The 18,387-nt window shown below is 44.1% G+C and overlaps 1 protein-coding gene across 2 annotated transcripts in view; it reads left to right on the top strand.

Moving 5' to 3' along the window:
- The window catches only part of CFAP69 (cilia and flagella associated protein 69), a 2,033,309-nt gene that overhangs the window by 1,499,866 nt on the left and 515,056 nt on the right, over positions 1-18,387 (top strand). For both annotated transcript variants that reach the window (XM_044067529.1, XM_044067528.1), the window contains one exon: positions 4,689-4,765. In XM_044067529.1, coding sequence (XP_043923464.1) covers positions 4,689-4,765 — 77 coding nt within the window. The remainder of the gene's footprint in view (positions 1-4,688; positions 4,766-18,387) is intronic.

The raw sequence follows: 18,387 nt of genomic DNA, 5'->3' as shown, positions 1-18,387 counted from the left end.
GGACCAGCCTTCCAACTGATGGAGAAGGCTTTCACTGCTGCTGACAATTCCAGACTGTCTATACCTCCACCCTCCTCTGGTACACTGGTTTCACAAGTCGCACCTAGTGGATACCGGATGCAGGGGCTGCAGGATGTATTCTCTCAGGAATCCCCTTTTCCGCTGTCTTCTCCAGCTTCTCCCGCTGAGGAGGTCCACCGGAAAGGTTCGTGTAAGAGGAAGCACATGGACTCCACAGAGGAGTCCCTCACTGAAGACACAGATTTTGATGAGGGGGAAGGATCCCCTTGATCACCCTCTGAGGTATCCTTTGGTGATATCCTCGAAATCCTGAAATAGAGAGGTGACTGGCAGTCCTCTAATCCAACCTCTGAGGAATCCGTGTTCCTGCAGGCCTTTTGCACCCGGCTCCCTACTTCCTGGGTTACTTCACCTGCTGATGAACTTGTCCAGCTCATCGTGCAGCATGCTTGGAAGGCTCCTGATACCATTGAAGCTATTCCCTGGAGGCCAGATAAGATCTTGTCCCCTCCTGCTTCGGATCCCCATTGGTCCAAAGGTCTTCCTGTGGATGCATTGGTGGTGGCGGTCGCAACATAAAAGGATCTGTCAGAAGAAGAAGAAAGCCAGACTGTCCATCTACCTAACAAAGAGTCCCGAGCCCTGGACAGGATAGGGAAGCACACCTTTGCTTCAGCGACCTTTGCTATCAGGTCTCTGAATTATATGGCACATTTAACCAGGCTTCAGAGGGATCTGGTTTCTGAGCTCTCTGAAACTTTGGCTGGTGCCCTGTCTGATGAGGTCCATGACAAAGTGGCCTCTCAGCTGGCCACCATTGAATCTATATCTAACTCCTCTATGCGATTGATATCTCATGCATCAGAAGGAGCAGCTAGAGCAGCAGGTTCAGCTGCGGTCTTGAGACATGCCTGGATGCTCTTGTGCAACTTCGTGGAACCCTTTAAGTCTTCCTTTCTTAATGCCCCATTGAGGCCTCCTCGTTGTTTGGGCCCAAAGTTGAAAGCACACTGGCCAGATGTGAACAGGATGGTAAGACCCTTTCTGCTGTAGGTGTCCATTATTCTTACCCTCAACGTGCTTTCTCCCAAAACCAAAAGAGTGAGAAGATATGGTTCAAGAAATCTCATGGTCCTTTCCATGACACACAGACCAAGTTCTCCCCCAGAGGCAGAGGGGGAAACTCACAGGGAAGACGCTCCTTTTGGAGCAGAGGCGGTCCGCATAACCAGGGTTCCAGGGATTCTTTCCTTGGTCAATCCTACCAGCGCTCCTGAAGAGCGGCCCAACTCCTTTCCTCTGGAGGTAGTTGGGGGATGTTTCTCCTTGTACCCTTCTGCCTGGCAAACCCTCACCATTGATTCTTGGGTACAAAGGATTATAACCAGAGGTTATCATATCCCCTTCGATCTTTGTCCCGTCCCTTCCAAATATCTTCCCGACATTCCACCCAGTCAAAGGGAAGAAGCAGCACTAGAGACAGAAAAGCTGCTAAGAAAAAGAGTCATCCAAATAGTCCCTCCAGACCAGATAGGATCCGGATTCTACTCAGGACTATTTTTGGTGCCAAAGAAAACCGGGGACTGGAGACCAATTTTGGATCTCAGTGTATTGAACAAGTTTGTATGAGTACAAAAATTCCAGATGGTCACAATGCAGTCTATCCTCCCACTTTTGGAAAAATACGATTGTGCTCTATAGATCTTCAAGATGCGTACTACCACATAAAGGTGGACAGGCCATCAAGAAGATTTCTGCACTTCCGTGCGGGAGCCAGTCATTGCCAGTTCAGAGTATTGCTCTTCGGACTCTCTACAGCCCCCAGAGTGTTCACAAAGTGCATGGCAGTCATCACAGCTCACTTGCAACTTCAAAGATTCCAAGTGTTTCCATACCTAGACGACTCATTTCCACCCCCACCAGACATCTACTGGAAAAAGCCCTGGCATACTCTCTCCTCACTGCTCAAAGGCTAGGTATAACCTTAAACTGACAAAAATCCAATCTCACCCCATCTCAGTCGACAGAATTCTTAGGGGTTATCTTGGACACAAAAAAACTGCAGAGCTGCTATTCCAGAGCACAGAATTCTACGGATAAAGCAACAACTAATTCCAATCCTTTCAAAGGAAAAATCCATGGCTCACTCGGTTCTACAGCTGTTGGGTTCCATGGCAACCTCCATCACCATTGTTCCCCTGGCCAGGTTGCACATGAGGCTTCTACAATGGCTCCTGCTCACCCAATGGTATCCCTTTCAGCATCCTCTTTCAGCCATGATTCAAGTAGACCACAGGTGTAAACAGGATTTAAATTGGTGGATGACACACAATCTTTCGCAATGGTCTCGCCCCTTCTCCCCCAAACAACCCAAGGCCACAGTGAACACGGATGCCTCCCTGATGCGGTGGGGGGGCTATGTCAGGGACAGACAGTCCAAGGCACTTGGTCCGAACTGGAGGCCCATCTGCATATAAATGTTCTAGAGCTCAGGGCAGTGCTTCTGTCAATGTGAGCATTCCATCCCCTGCTGACGTCTGGGACAATTGGGATTCAGTCAGACAACATGGCAGTGGTCTGGTACATCAACAAGCAAGGTGGAACCAAATCTTACCCCCTTTATCGAGAGGCCATGAGGATATGGCAATGGGCGATGGCTACCAACCTTTTTCTTCTAGCAGCACACATTCCCGGGAGTTCCATCATGATAGCAGACAGACTCAGCAGGTGCATTCTCCAACCTCACGAGTGATCCCTGAATCCCTTGATAGCGGCGGAGATCTTCCACTGCTGGGGCCATCCTTGATGCGACCTCTTTACATCCCCGACCAACTACAAATGCAGCTACTACTTCTCCCTGATTCCCCCTCCGGGGCATTCACCCCAAGGATGCTGTAGTCCATGATTGGCCCTCGGGTCTTCTTTATTCATATCCACCCTTTCTTCTCATTCCCCAGTTTCTGAAGAAAGCCCGTTGGTTGAAGAGCAAGGTGATCCTCATAGCACCATATTGGTCTCGACAGATTTGGTTCCCTTTCCTTTGGCCTCACCTACTAGATCGACCATGGATTCTCCATCCAACCCCAGAGTTGATCTCACACCCACAGAACCTGATTCATCCCAACTTGAACAGCCTGAAGCTCACGGCTTGGCTACTCCAATTCCCTTGATTGCCAGGCAGAATGATCTTTCTTTATCAGTACGTGATATTCTCATTGCTTCTCATAAGTTTTCCACTCGAATTACTTATCTGAGCAAGTGGAAAAGATTTACCTGTTGGCTGAAAGATAAACAAGTAGACCCCTTTTCAGTACCAGTGTCGATAATACTAGACTATCTAGCCGACCTGTTTCAATCGGGTCTATCGGCCTCTACCATTAGAGTTCATTTGGCTGCAATTTCTAATTTTCATGAGGGTGTCCAAGATTCCTGTCATGTCTCATAAATTGTGCAAGACCTTCATAAAAGGTGTGAATCATCTGAAGCCACCTTTTAGAGAACCTATTCAACCATGGGATTTATCATTAGTTCTACAAGCTCTGACAATGTCACCTTTTGAACCAGCCTGTTCTTGCGACCTCAAGTATTTGATATGGAAAACCTTGTTTTTGGTCGCTATTACTTCTCCCAGACGTATTTCTGAACTTCAAGCTTTATGTATCGAGAGTCCATACTTGATTTTTCATATAGATAGAGTGTCTCTGAGAACTAATCCTTCATTTCTACCTAAAGTGATCTCTGAAATGTCCATTAATCAAGCCATTGAATTGCCAGTTTTCTTTCCCAATCATTCAAACAGAGGAGAGTATTGCCTACATACCCTAGATATACACAGGCAAATCCATTTTTACTTAAACAGGACTAAACCCTTTCATAAATCTGACCAGTTATTTTTGGCCCTTTCTGGACCTAGAGTAGGATCTGCTGTTGCTAAGGTCACATTAGCTAGATGGTTGAAGGACTGTGTGATCTTTATTTATACACAACGTAATATCTCGTTGCCTACTACCATGAAAGCTCATTCAACAAGGTCAGTGGCAACTTCTGCTGCCTTCCATGCCAGAGCTTCTTTACATGACATCTGTGCAGCTGCAACTTGGGCTATGCCTCATACCTTCATCAATCATTACAAATTGGATTTGGCCTCCAGGGGAAGAGCATCTTTCGGCTCTATGGTGCTCAGGAATGTTCTTCCATGAGAGCCTCCCAGGAATAGAGGTAGCTGGGGACTCTGTCCCATGCGTAAGGAATGAACGAGGGTTAACAATATCAGATAAAGAAGTTATGTCTTACCATAATTTTCCATCTGTATTGTTGATCCTCGTTCAGTCATTACGACCCTCCCTCCTTCCCCCTCCTGTGGTTTCTAGTGGATCTCACCATCCGGTTCTCTTAGGTTATTTGACCAGAGGTAGTCTCTACCTTCTTTGACTTGCAAACTCAATCTGAGGTAACAGGCAGAAGGAGGTTGTGGGTAAGAGTTTAGCTAGAGAGTTTGAAGCTGACGCGAGCTTGGAAAATGGCCGGCTCGGTTCCGAGCTCGGAACCGATACCCATGCATAATGACTGAACGAGGATCAACAATACAGATGGAATGTTATGGTAAGACATAACTTCTTTTTATTTGCCATGCATTCATGTTTATGTATATTTCTTAATTTCCAAAGGATTTGAAGACTTTCCTGGCTTATCAGCAGAAGATTATGTGACTGTGGCAGTGATAAGCAGATACCTTGATTTTAAAGTGAGTACTTTTTCAAATAATGATAACTGGTAATATGATATGGAATAATGTAATGTATCAATACACATATCTGCTTGACTACTTGATACCTTGGCATTTTCAGGAATGTAAACCTTCATTTTTAGATATCTGTCTCTTCTAATATCTATAGGTCATTGCATTTCCCAGCATTTTCTAATGCCATGAGTCCTAAAATCCCTAGTATGTTAAAGCAGGGTAATGACAAAAATATGCAGTGATGGATGGTAAGTTCAAATCAGCTGGGAATCTACAGGAAGCAACTGAATGGGTGGGGCTATTTGGAATGGGGTGAGACTACATTATGGCTAGTCAGTGACTGTTTACCTGTGGTCAAACAGCAGTTCTAGTTAATCACCTGCACCACAAACTGCCTCAGTATCTACTCATTCTAGCCACATTATTCATTATATGTGGCACAGGTGTCCAGTTGTGATGAAATAAAATAATAGTAGTAGGAGGAGGAGGAGTAATATTGTATTTCAACTTGTTTTACACAGAGACACTAGACTTGCTAGTCTAGATTAATGACTATTTAACTATGATCAAATGACAGCAAGGGGCAGTCAGTTTTAGCCACAGACGACTTCTATGCTACCACTTACAGCCGCTTTAATGACCTTGTATACCATAGACATCCTATTCTTATCAAATAATTGAATAAATACATAAATAATTATCTGATGCTGCCATTTTCATCCGTTCCTGAACTGATGGGTCTCTGATCCAACCTAAGATTCTGCTCGGCTGCTTCACTAGATTCATCGATCCAACTCAATAGCTTCTCCCTTACCCATAATGCCCCACCAGACTAACATACCCCAGATCTCATTTGCTGCCATATCACTCAGGCACGGATCTCATTCTCTTAAGCCTCAGAGTGATTTTTTTCAGTATTCTACAGTTATACGTTTGTTCTGGTCATACTAAATTATATACCTATATTCTTTTTCACTTTTCTACCTTGTTCTGATAAGTTTTCAAGTGCTTTTTTTTTAAACAAGAAGCATCTTTATTAAATAAGTTTTCAAGTTCTGTCCATCAGGCTATACTTCTTTTTTCCTACCCATTTACTTTTGGGTACTCCTTAAGTACCATCACTCGTACTTTATCTTTCTTTTTGTCTTAATTCTTCTCTTTCTAAACTTTAGAGGGTATTTGTAGTTACCATTGTTGTTATTTTTTTAATTTATTATGTTATCCTTTTGAAAAATTCTCTCTTTCTTTTCTTTATTCCTTTCTGTGATTTTACAACGGATAAAAAGCCTTCCCAATTAAAAAAATGCATCTCCTATGAGTATTAGATCTCCAGTTCCGATGCCCACAGGGTATGTTTGTATTATCTGTGTGTGGCCCATTTAGATACAGACTGTTCTATTGTGCTGGCTTCAATTCCAGGGACTTAAGTGACAAGAAAAATAAACTGGTCCTTAAAGGTCTTTTTCCTCTTCCTCTTTGGTGACTGGCGCTCAGACCCCCTCAAAGAAGTCTGAAAATGGGAAGATTGACTCAAGCCCCAAGGATAAAGACTAAGAAAGGGTCATGAGACCACTCTACTACATCAGCTCTGTCCTCTGAGCCACCTGCCAAGATTTCTAAAAAATCAGATCCAACACCTTCGGATCTGACTGTGTCAAAGCCAAAGTTTCTTGGGATCTGATCTCCTCTTGTTTCCACTCTCCTTTTCTTCAGGAAACACCTAGGAGGCATTCCAGGCCATCATCAACCAGCTTCTCCCTTGGGTGTTCCAGGAGCCTGTCTGAAGCAGAAGTGGATAGGATGGTGAGAAACTTCTCAGAGCACAGATCCAGATGGGGGTAATTCCATTTCTGTCTCTCATTAGACCTGTGAGCCTGCACTCCTTTGAACCGATAATTATATCTTCTTCTCTAATCCAAACTCCTGATTTCAGAGCCCTTGTATCTGAGAACCCTAAGGATGTCCTAGTTGGATCCAAAGACAGGAGGTTTTTTAACTCTGGCAGTTTCCCTGAATCACCTTGCTCCAATGTTTTTGAAGTGGGAGAATTCTCATAACTGAAGAGTCAGTGCCATCTCCGGGAAGGTGTATTCAACTCCAAAGTTTGCAGAGCTGTCTCTGCCTCTTGGGGTTTTGGCACTGGAAAGCTAGAGTCTGACTCCTCCTTCTAGGCAGGATTCTGGGGGAGTTCAGAGTTCATTGATGCAGTGGTCTTAGTCTCTGGTGCTGTGGACATCTGTTTCTCTTAGACACCCTACCTTTGAGGTAGTGAAGAGGGCTTTCTCTATACGTAGAAATAGAACACCATTGTCCCCCTTGGATCCTGCTTTTATTTCACCACCGGCTTTGAGTTCTAAGCCTCTCATCTCTGTTCCAGCAGAACAGCCTACCGAATCAAGACTCCAGTCAGTCCCTAGGGACTCCCCTTCCACTTCTGATCCCTCATCATACCATCCCACTGATGGGGTCCCTAGGAAGAAGATTTGTAAGAAGAGACTCCTGGATTCCCCTCAGGAATCTGTCATGGAAGATGCTGATTTTGATGAGTGGGAAATTGTAAAGCAAAAAAAGTGGATGGTCTTCTGAATCCCCCTTCCCATGAGGAGTAGGTGTTTCTGGAGGTGTTTGGTTCTGGCTCAGCTACATTTTGGGTAAGCTCTTTAGCTGATGAGTTAATAGATCTGGTTTCACACCATGCATGGAAGGAACTGTATACTGTAGAGCCAAGCCCAAAGTGACCTGATAAGTTTTTACTCCTCCAAAAGGCAGGGTACACTGGAGTAAAGGGGTCCCAGTAGATGCTGTTGTTGTGGCAGCAACCACAAAAAAAAGGGCATGCAGAGCAGAGTACATCTGTCCATCCCTCTAACAGGAAGTATGTGGCCTTGGACAGATTTGGGAAGCACTTCTATGCCTCAGTGACCTTTGCCCTGAGGTTATTAAATTATTTGGCACATATTACCAAATAGCAAATCGTTTTCCAAATCTCTTTCTGTGTCCATGTCTGTGTATTACCAAATTTCAAATAGATTTGATAAAGGAGCTTTCCAAATCTCTTTCTGTGTCCATGTCTGTGGAGGACCAGAATAAGGTTTCCTCACAACTGGCCACCCTTCAGTCCATATCTAATGTGTCCATAAAGTTGATTTCATATACTGCAGAAGGCATCTCAGGGGTAGCAGGTTCAGGCATAGCCATCAGAATGCATGTGCAGCTTTGCAGAGCTCTTCAAATCTTCTTTCATCAATGCCCCATTTGAGGGATCTTCTCTGTTTGACCCAAAAGTGATGAACATGCTCACTGAAAGTGAGCAGGAAGGAAAGACCTTGTGTGCTGTTGGAATCCATTTCTTTAGCCCTCAGAGACTCTTTTTATAGAATCAGTGAAGCAGTAGAAAAATTTGATTTCATAAATCCCAAGGTCCTTTTCTAAACTCATGAGGAGATGCTTCTCACAGAGGCAGATGGGAAACATCATTGAAGGATGCCTCCTCATGGCAGAGGTGGCCTGCAAAACCAGGGTTTCAGAGATTCCTTCTTGGATAAAACCTATCAACACTCCTGAAAGACTACCCGGCTATTTTTCTCTGCACTCAGTTGGGGGGGGGTGCTTGTCTCTGCACCTAGAAGCCTGGGCATCCATCATAGCAGATTCGTGGGTGCAGAGCATCATATTCAGAGACTATTTCATACAATTTTCTTGAAATCCCCCATAAAAATGAGGAAGATTCCCAATGTTCCACCCAATTGGAAGGATGTGGCAGCTCTGGAAATAAGAAAGCTGCTAGAAAAAGAGTCATCCAAAATGTCCCCCCAAACCAGATAGGATCCAAAATTTACTCAAGGTTTTTTTTTTTTTTTTGTGCCAAAGAAAGCAGGAGACTTGAGACCCATTCTGGACCACATCAGACTAAGTTAATATGTAAGGTATTCAAAGTTCCGGATGGTCACGATTCAGTCCATTCTACCACTGTTATGAAAGGATGATTGGATGTGCTAGACAGAGCTTCAGGATGCATACTATTACATCAGAATGAATAGGTTCTCCAGAAGATATCTGCATTTCTGGTTGGGAGATCGTCATTACCAGTTCAGAGCACTACCCTTTGGTCTCACTACAGCCACCAGGGTGTTTACCAAATGCATGGCAGTGGCAGCAGCACTACTGGGATTCCAGGTGTTTCTGTATCTAGATGACTGGCTCCTGACTGCTCCAACCAGGCATCTACTTCTACAAGAAAGGGACTATTTCCTTCAGTTGTGCCAACATCTGGGCATCACAGTCATCTACAAAAAAATTGCATCTCATTCCTACACAGAACCTGATGTTCATAGGTCCTGGTCTAGACATTATCAATCAGATGGAGTCGCTACCTCCAACAAGAGAATAAACCCTCAAATCCCAGATAAAGGAAGCAATTTCTCATTCTGCTCCTCCAGCATGACTAGTCTTTCAAGCCTTAGAGTCCATGGAAGCAACAATTACTGTAATCCCATTGGCCAGATATCATTTGTGAATTCTGTAGGTAGACCCTATCGCTTCATTGGTCTAGTCTTCAACAGCCCTTATGCACCTCAGTCAGGATTACATAAACTTGCAAACAATATCTACTGTGATGGATCCATTCAAACAAAATCTCTCAGGACCATCCTTTCATTTTCTATCTCCCAGTGGCTACAGTGACCACAGACGCTTCCCATCTGGAGTTGGGGGCATTTCTTGGGAAGGACAGTCAAGGTATGTGGTCTCCTCAAGATGCGAATTTGCATATCAACATCCTGGAGATGAGAGCTATCCTTGTAGTGTTGCAAGCCTTCCAACATGCTCTTCCCCGGTACCATCACTATTCAGACAATATGTCTGTGGTCTGGTACATCAACAAACAGGGGGGAGATAGGTCCTACCCCCTTTTTCATGAAGCACTGAGAGTGTGGCAATGGGCAATCTTTTCCAGACATTTTCTCATTGCAATGTATATACAGTACGCTACAAGGACAGCTCTCATCTCCAGGATATTGATATGCGAATTGGCCTCTTGAGGAGACCGCATACCTTGACTGTCCTTCCCAAGAAATGCCCCCCCACCCCAGATGGGAAGCATCTGTGGCCATTGTGGCCACTGTGAGATATAAAATGAAAGGATGGACCTGAGAGATTTTGTTTGAATGGATCCACTACAGTAGATGTTCCTTGCAAATTTATGTAATCCTGACTGACAAAATCCACTACTCGGTTATCATCGAAAAGCTAACACAACTTGACATAAATCCCTATCTCATCGGGTGGGTGGCCAGCTGGCACACTGATAGGACTCACAAGGTCAAAATAGCTGCCTCTACCTCCAACAGCAGACTTGTGTTCCCCAGGGATCTGTCCTGGGATCCCTACTGTTTGGCATCTACATCTTAGAGGTCTAGGCAAAGACAAAAAGCATGTGGCTGGCCACGTTTGCAGATGGCAGTAAGTTGGGTGCTGTCATTGACTCCCCAAATGATGTTAACATACTACAAGAGGGTCTCACAGCAACAAATGACTGGTGCTAAAGTCATGGACTTAAGTTAAATGCAACAAAATGTATTATCATACCATTTGGCAAAAACACAACCCCTACTGTTTACCACAGCAACCCCTAAGCACACAACCTGTGCTGAGAGACCTGGTTACACAGGTTGGCAACAATCTCACATTCAACCATCATGTAGCGGCAGTGGTCAGAAAAGACTTTTACTTGGTTCATCTCATAAGTAAAGGGATTGCATCCAGAAAAAAGGAGGTTATTACCTCTCTCTACTCATTCCTCATTAGGCCAATAATTGAGTACAACCCATTTGGTATGTACCTCTCCAAACACCTGCACCAACTGCAAAGGCCACAGAAATACCTCATAAAGAGAATCCATGGTCTCCAACACCTGTCCTATGTAGACAGGCTCAAATCAGTATCATACAGATTGCTCAGAGGTTATCCATGTCTTGCCTACAAGGCAATCTCGGACCCTGTCCTACTAGAGATGCTCCATATCCGTAAGTCTAACTCCTCGTGCATTACCCGATGGAAAGGCCTAAATCTAATATATGACATTAACAAAACCTGCTGAAGAGAGAGGTTTGTCTTCCAGAGGCTGCCTCGTGTCTGGTATAGACTCCCCATACACGTCAAACAAAGTACATCAATGACCCTCTTCAAGCGCAACCTTGATGAGTGGCTGGAAAACACAAATTTTTTCCCAGGGTTTCCACCTGTGTCCCTCATTGACAGGTGCAACAGTTGCTGATTGAGGTTTCTTTTTTGGGGATAAACTTTTCGCTAGGCTTCTAAGGGCCCCAGGGCCATTAACCTAGTAACCTCCTATGATCCTATATCCAGCATGCTTGCAGACAGACTAAGCATGTCCATTCTGATGTTGCACGAGTGGTTTCTCAATGTCAAAGTGGCAGAAAGAAGTTTCTGTCAATGGGGACAGCTATTGTGCAGTCTCTTTGCTTCCCCACTGAACAACAAATGCAACAGGTTCTTTGCCCTGATCCCTCCTCCAGGGGAGTCACCAAGAGATGCTCTAGTCCACAGCTGGCCCCCTAGTCTCCTCTATACTTATACCCCATTACCTGCACTCCCCAAGTTTATGCAGAAAGCTCAGTAATCCTCATTGCATCTTTTTGACCTTGTCAAATCTGGTTTCCATTTCTATGGCTTCATCTTCTGTATTCACCCTAGATATTGGACCCCAGTCCAGATCTCCTGTCTCATCCTATGGGGATAATTCATCTGGACATATCAGACCTCAAGCTGACTGCATGGTTTATTCAATCCCAGTGATGGCTAGACAGCCCAGGATTTCTTCCCCAGCAAACTATATCCTTTTATCTTCTCGAAAGACTTCCACTAGGAAGGTTTACAGAAGTAAATGGAAAATATTTTCTATTTGGGCCCTACAGAGAGATTTGGATCTTTTTTCTGCCCCAGCTTTCACAGCCTTGGACTTTTTTAGCATCTTTCTTCCAAGAGGGGACTAGTTTTTCTGTTATCAAAGTTCAGCTGGCCACTATATATAAAAATCTAATGTTGACATTTTCATTCATTCCTCAACAAACGGGTTCTGATTCGACCCTCAAATCTGACTTGGCCACTTTCTAAAGAGTCTATGATCCAACTCTTGACATCCTCCCTTACCCATAATAACCCTGACCACTGCAATACCTCAGATCTTGTTTGCTGCACTTCAGATTTGGATGGAATTGGGATCTCTTGAGCTCATAGTGTTTAGTGAGTGTTTGAGCAGTCGTTTTAAATATTTTTTTCTTCTTTAGACTTTTTACTGCTTTATAGTATCTCCCTTATTCTCTTGTACCAATGTTTTTCCTTGTTAATCTTCTTATATCATAGTTGGTAGTCTTTTCCTAATCTCTTTATCTCACTTGAAGGTATTTCTTTTTTTACCATCGTTGATCATCTTTTCCTAATCTCTTTATCTCACTTGGAGATATTTCTTTTTTTACCATTGTTGGTATTTCTTTCTCCTTATAAGTTAAAGTAGTACTAGCTTTTTATCTGTACAAATTTAAATAGTTACTGTTGTTCTGCTTGTTGTTCTTGTGTGCCTTTTTTTCTTTCAGTATGGCCAAGAAGCCAACTTGTTTTAAGAAATGCACTTCCTGTGCGCATAAGATTGCCAATTCTGATGCCCACAGGGTGTACGTTTATTGCTTAGGCCTATCACATTTGGACATTTACTGTTCCATTTGTGCAGCCTTTAACTCAAGGGCAGTTAGTGGCAGATGAAATAAACTATTCTTAAGCCTTTATTACCAGCACCTGCTCATTCTTCAGGTACCTCTATGACAGGAGCTCAAGTGCTATCACACAAATCTAAGGAGCCCAGGGAGCACTGTAAACACTCTTCTGTTCAATCTCCAAGAAGGGTCCTAAGACCTCAGATCCTAAGATCCTAAGCCTTTGGATCTGATACTCATTGTGTCTCCATTCCCTTGGCCCTGTAGTTTGAGATGTTCTCTTGAACCTGTGTCACCCAGATTGAGGTCTCCCTTTTTGCAAGAGACACCCAGAAAGTTGTCTAGGCCACCGTCCAGCATCCTCCTCTGTTAGGTCATCCTGACGTCTGACGCAGAGGATGATGAGAAAGTTCCTCAGAGCACAGATCTAGATGGGGGTATTGCTGTTTCCGTCTCCCATTGGATCTGTGAGCCTTAAACCATCCTTTCAGCCTGTTGTTGCTCCTTCTCTGATCCAGCCTTCTGTTTCAAAGCCCTCAGATACGAGTTCCTCAAGAGTCAAATCATCTCATCCAAAGATTCCTTTGTCTTCCACTCCAGCAGCATCCGTGATCCAGTCAGTTCCTACTTCTTTGGAACAAGATGGTTCTGGGAGCCGAAGTGTTGGCATTGGATCTGAAGGGTTGACTCAACTCTGAAGCTTTCTGAGCTGTCACTTCCCCTTTGGACTTTGGTGCTGGACAGCTCATCTCCGACATCTCCTTCAGAACAGAGGGTCAGGGAGGGCCTAGAATTGTCTGGTCCAGGAGCTTTTGCTCTGATCAGATTGTCTTCAGCTTCACCTGTTCCTTCTGCCTTCAAAGTAGTGGATAGGAATTTCTCTCACCCAAGAGTAATCTCGACTCTTCCACCGCCGGATCCATCCCCTGTTCGCCATTTGGATCCCATGTCTGAGTCTGCTCATCCTACCTCTCAGGGACAGCCAGCCCTTATGATCTTCCAGCCAGTTCCCACCTGAGAACTCCCTGTCTCTTCTGATACCTCACCAGAATACCCCACTGAGAAGGTCCCTCAGAAGAGGTCATGCAAAAGGAGGCACTTAGATTCCCTGTTGCAGGAATCTTTCACAGAAGACTCTGATTTTGATGAAGGGGAAGGGTCCACCAGATCTCCACCTGAGGACATCTTGTTTGTAGGCATCCTAGAGATCCTTCTCCAGAAAGGTGGTTGGTCTTCCCAAACCCCTTCCCAGGAGGAATCAGTGTTCTTTGAAGCCTTTGAGTCTGGCCCATCTATGTTTTAGGTAACCCCCTCCCCCCAGATGATGAGCTTATCGACCTTGTCTCCCACAGGGCTTGGAAGGAACCGGACTCTGTGGAACCAATCCCCAAATGATTGAACAAAATCTTGAGTACCCCTGCTGACAAAACTGGAGTAAAGGGATTCCTGTAGATGCTGTGGTTGTTGTGGCAGTCACCAAAAAATGACTTGGCTAAACAAAGCTCGGTACTTACGTATTATCACAACCACATTCTTAAGCAACTCGCTCGGCTCTTCTTGTAAACAGAAAAGAAATCCCGGTTCTGTGAAGAACTCAAGGTGCCCTCAATAACAACCTCGTTGGATAACAGTAACAGTTGGTCAGAAAGAAAGAGCAAAACAAGGGAATCACGGAATGTGTACACTTGATCTGATTGGAGAATTTTTTTGCCATGGGTCTTGAATGAAAATGAGTTACTGCCTACTTGCATTATCTCAAAGTAAAGAAATCTCAGATAAATAGTTTTATTGCTTGTTCCTTGTTCACTGTCATGCAGCTGTTCTGCTAATGACAAACATGTCATGACATTATTTCCACAGTATGGTTCTTTAACCATTCCTGTTAACACAACAGTCCAGGTAACTTCCATGAAGAAAAAGGAGTGTTGAGACAGCATTACTTCGTAATTACAACTCAGAGAATTGAGGCAGCAGTCAGAAAAGAGGAAACAATAAGAGAAAAACATGATGGGGTTGGGTAAATTACGGTAACTTGGCTGAGAAAAAAAACAAACCTGTTTTTCACCTTTGCCCCATTAAGTACAGCCGCTAATGTCGCTTGCACATTCGTGCTAAACATGGCAAATACGAGCAAACTGGGTATGTCTTCTGACTTTCTATCCCACTAGGGTTATTTTTAAAACAAAAAGGAAATTGCAGCTCTATAAACAACTCCAAGCGCACATCAAATAAATCTGTTGGTATAAAAGTGACACGTGAAAAAAAAATTTTCACCAGTTCACTGTTTATTATCGGAACGTCATGTAAGAATGAGTTGCTTACAAATGTGGTTGGTGATAATACACAAGTACCCAAAGCTCCACTGTCCATTCCTCCAACAGAGAGTCTAGGGTGTTGGACAAGTTTGGGAAATGTGTATATGCATCAGTGACATTTGCCCTGCGATTGCTGTACTACCTGGCACATATCACAAGTCTACAGAATGACTTGTTAAAGGACCTGTCTAATTCTGCCCCAAGGTCCAGGTCTGCAAAGGAACAGAAGTCCTTTTCCTCAAGACTGGCTATCCTACAATCTATTACAAACATGTCCATGAGGTTAATCTTGCATGCAGCTGAAGGTACCTTGATGGTGGCTGGTTCAGACATAGCCATAAGGAGACATGCCTGGATGCAACTGTGCAATTTTCTGAAGCCCTTGAAAGTGTCTTTCATCAATGCTACTTTTGATGGATCTTCTTTGTTTGGGCCAGCCATTAAAGACATTCTCTCCCACAGTGAACAGGATGGAAAGACCTTCCCCCAGATTCAGCAAGCTCTGCATGGAGTGCAGAAATAGTGCAGGAGCTGCTGCACGCAATATGGACGCCGAGCGATCCAGGAATGAGCTCCTGGGACGTGCATAAGTGCTCCTAAACTATTCCTGCACAGACACGACTGCTATTTGCTAATTACCTCATTTGCTGGTGAAACCCATGCAAATGATGTGAATTAGTTATCTAGGAAGTGGGCAGGCATCTGTGTAGGAATAGTGTAACCTGCAGAAATGTATTCGGTTACTAACCGAATACATTTCTGCAAATTACAAAATGGAGGCATGACCGCTCAAAAGAAAGCATGTATTCAATGTAGTAGGCATGCCAATGGCCAAATATATGGCCATTGGCATGTGAAATAGTTGCAAAATTATAAAAAAATAACTTTATTATTTTTGTGGCTGATCTCGGCCATTTAAGCATAGGGCAGCGGTCCACAAATGGGATCGGTCCAAAAATAAGAACAATTGTTGGAAATAAGCTTTTAAACTAGCATCAGCATTTTGCCATAATATTCAATGGCATGCATAAGACAACAGTACCAGGGAATAGTGGTTGCTAAGGGGGAAGGCTGAGTGTGAGTGTGGTAGCTATGAATTAGCATTCTGTTGTATGCAAATGAGGGGAATGATATTGAATCACAGATTTTGAAAGATGGACATGCCATGAATGTGGGCCCATACATATACACAGTACACAGATGGAAGTACCCTAGACAGAGTGCATAAAATGTAAATGTCAACTGCACACAAGTTTGAAATTGTACATACAGGTTAGCAGCACATTAGCTGTCCATGTAGTATGGAATACTAATGTAGTCTGGACAATCACTGGTAGACCACAAAAGGCACAGTTATGAAGTAATGAGAACTGCCTATGTCCCTGCATGAGGCAGCATAAGGGGAATGTCCCAGGTATATGATATCTGTGAGTCAGCTGCAAGTAGCTTCCATATCACATATGCACTCAGCTCACCCCACCCCACCATCAGCCACATGTTTATCACAGGTCATATCCTTGCTGTTGGGAATGAGTACAGTATGACCCGACTTCTGTATGGGAATACCCACAGAATGCAGCATGCTGAAGAGGTGTCCTATGCAGGTGTGTCCCTAGCTGTTAGCAGCACCCTGCCTGCATCCAGACCAATGGGTCAATATGTACAGGAACTATTGCCATTAACACCTTGCACACTTACCCTGTCACCCCAGGGGAATCCACTGGCTCGCAGCCTGGGAATGTAGGAGTGACAGAATACACTGGCCTGCATCACTACCAAATGGCCTACAGTCCTCTGTCAAAGGCCTGTGCCTCACCCGTAGTGCCATTGTATGGTATCTCATGGGATCCCAACTAACAAACTAACAGTCAGTAGAACACAAATGCAAGGACATGTTGACAAATCCCAGTAGCATGCCCCCATCTCCTATTGCATGAACTGTGGACCAATCCATAAATACCACTGGGATACTTCCCAAATATTGCTCTCATAATGTTAGGACGAGGATAAAATAACAGAGTGGGGGGCTGGAGATGCATGGACGTCATGGAGTGTGTGAAGTCTGAAACCCTGATGTATGCCCATACTACCCCTGCCTGCAAACCCAGTAATGGGTGGCTACAAACCTGCTTGTAAATCACAATGTGAAGGGGAACTGAGCAGATATATGAGCCCTGCCTCTGGGTAACCTAGATGAATCTGTACAGCTGAGAGGTATGGCCAGAGCAGGATATGGCCATTCTGTTAAGTCGATATATGTACAAGAAGAGGATCCTCAGCCACCATACTACCAAGGTGCTGGGCCATTTACACACACCCATCAGCAAGTGTCTGTAGCTACCCCTCCAGAATGGCAGGAGTGTGCAAGAATGTGTAGGCTGCGGACCACAATACTGGACTCAGCTTCATTCATCTTGTATTTCCCAGTAAATAACTGAGCAAATAATTATATCTGTCAGTAGCTGATGACATAATACATCACAGTGTAAAACAGTACATATGGCTGAATACCTCTGCTAACACCAACCATGTAACACAAGCAACACAGACAGCAATTGTTACAGTATCCCCCTATCTGTCGTCCATTGTGACTCCATACTGTCAACCTATCTACAGATATCCTGCAGAAACAGGTTGCTATCTGTAGATTGAGAACGCCAAACCCTGGACTGGAGTACTGGAATGGATTCACACACGCAATACGGAAAGTCATACTGGGCATGCTCCTACACTTAGAGAAATGAAGCCCATGTCTGACAACACATATATCTGTAATTTGCAGATGTCTGTGCACACACGCCAAATTGTACACTATTTATGCTTCACACACACATTGGATAGGAATACTCACAGATATCCAAGGCCAACACACTTTAATATGTCAAACATACACACACAGAGATGTGGGGAAGAGAGAGACAGACAGTGACAGATAAAATTCCATTATGAGGCCTGTCCCACCCACTACACATCCAGTTGGCCGATATCACATGATGTGATGATGTCAAACACTGTAGACATTCCTTTTGGTAGTCCTCAGCCCTATAGTGTCTGTGGTGCTTGTGATAACTGTGTAACACAATAGTACAAATCAGTATTCATGCAGCATGTGTATACTCAGTCCTGTCAAATGTAAAGTTGTGTGTGACTGAGTGTGTGCGTGTGTTTCCACAGGAATGATTTATGGCCCATTCACACACACTGCACTTCCCATTGCCCATGTTAGCACTCCTACTGATGTTAGTCACCTTGAAATAAATCATCAGCCAAATCTCAACCCTATAAGCTCTGTGGCACTCACGATAACTGCATAATACTGTAGTGCAGCAAACTAGTTAGGTAGGAGTTCTAATCCTAAACATAGCAACTGTGATAATTGTGTGTGTGTGTGTGTGTGTGTGTGTGTGTGTGTGTGTGTGTGTGTGTGTGTGTGTGTGTCTGTGGAGGTGAATGATTTTGGGCCATTCACACTCACTACACTTGCCATTGACAACTTTAGCATGCCTGCTGATGTCAGTCACCTTGAAATAACCTTTTGGCCAAGTCTCAGCCCTATAAGCTCCGTTGTGCTTGCAATAAC

This window comes from Protopterus annectens, chromosome 3.part1 (genome assembly GCF_019279795.1).
Source record: "Protopterus annectens isolate FY-2018-M chromosome 3.part1, PAN1.0, whole genome shotgun sequence".
In the NCBI taxonomy this organism is placed as follows: Eukaryota; Metazoa; Chordata; order Ceratodontiformes; family Protopteridae; genus Protopterus; species Protopterus annectens.
The sequence above is the reverse complement of the archived record's forward strand: the minus strand, read 5'-3'. Positions and strand labels throughout refer to the sequence as shown.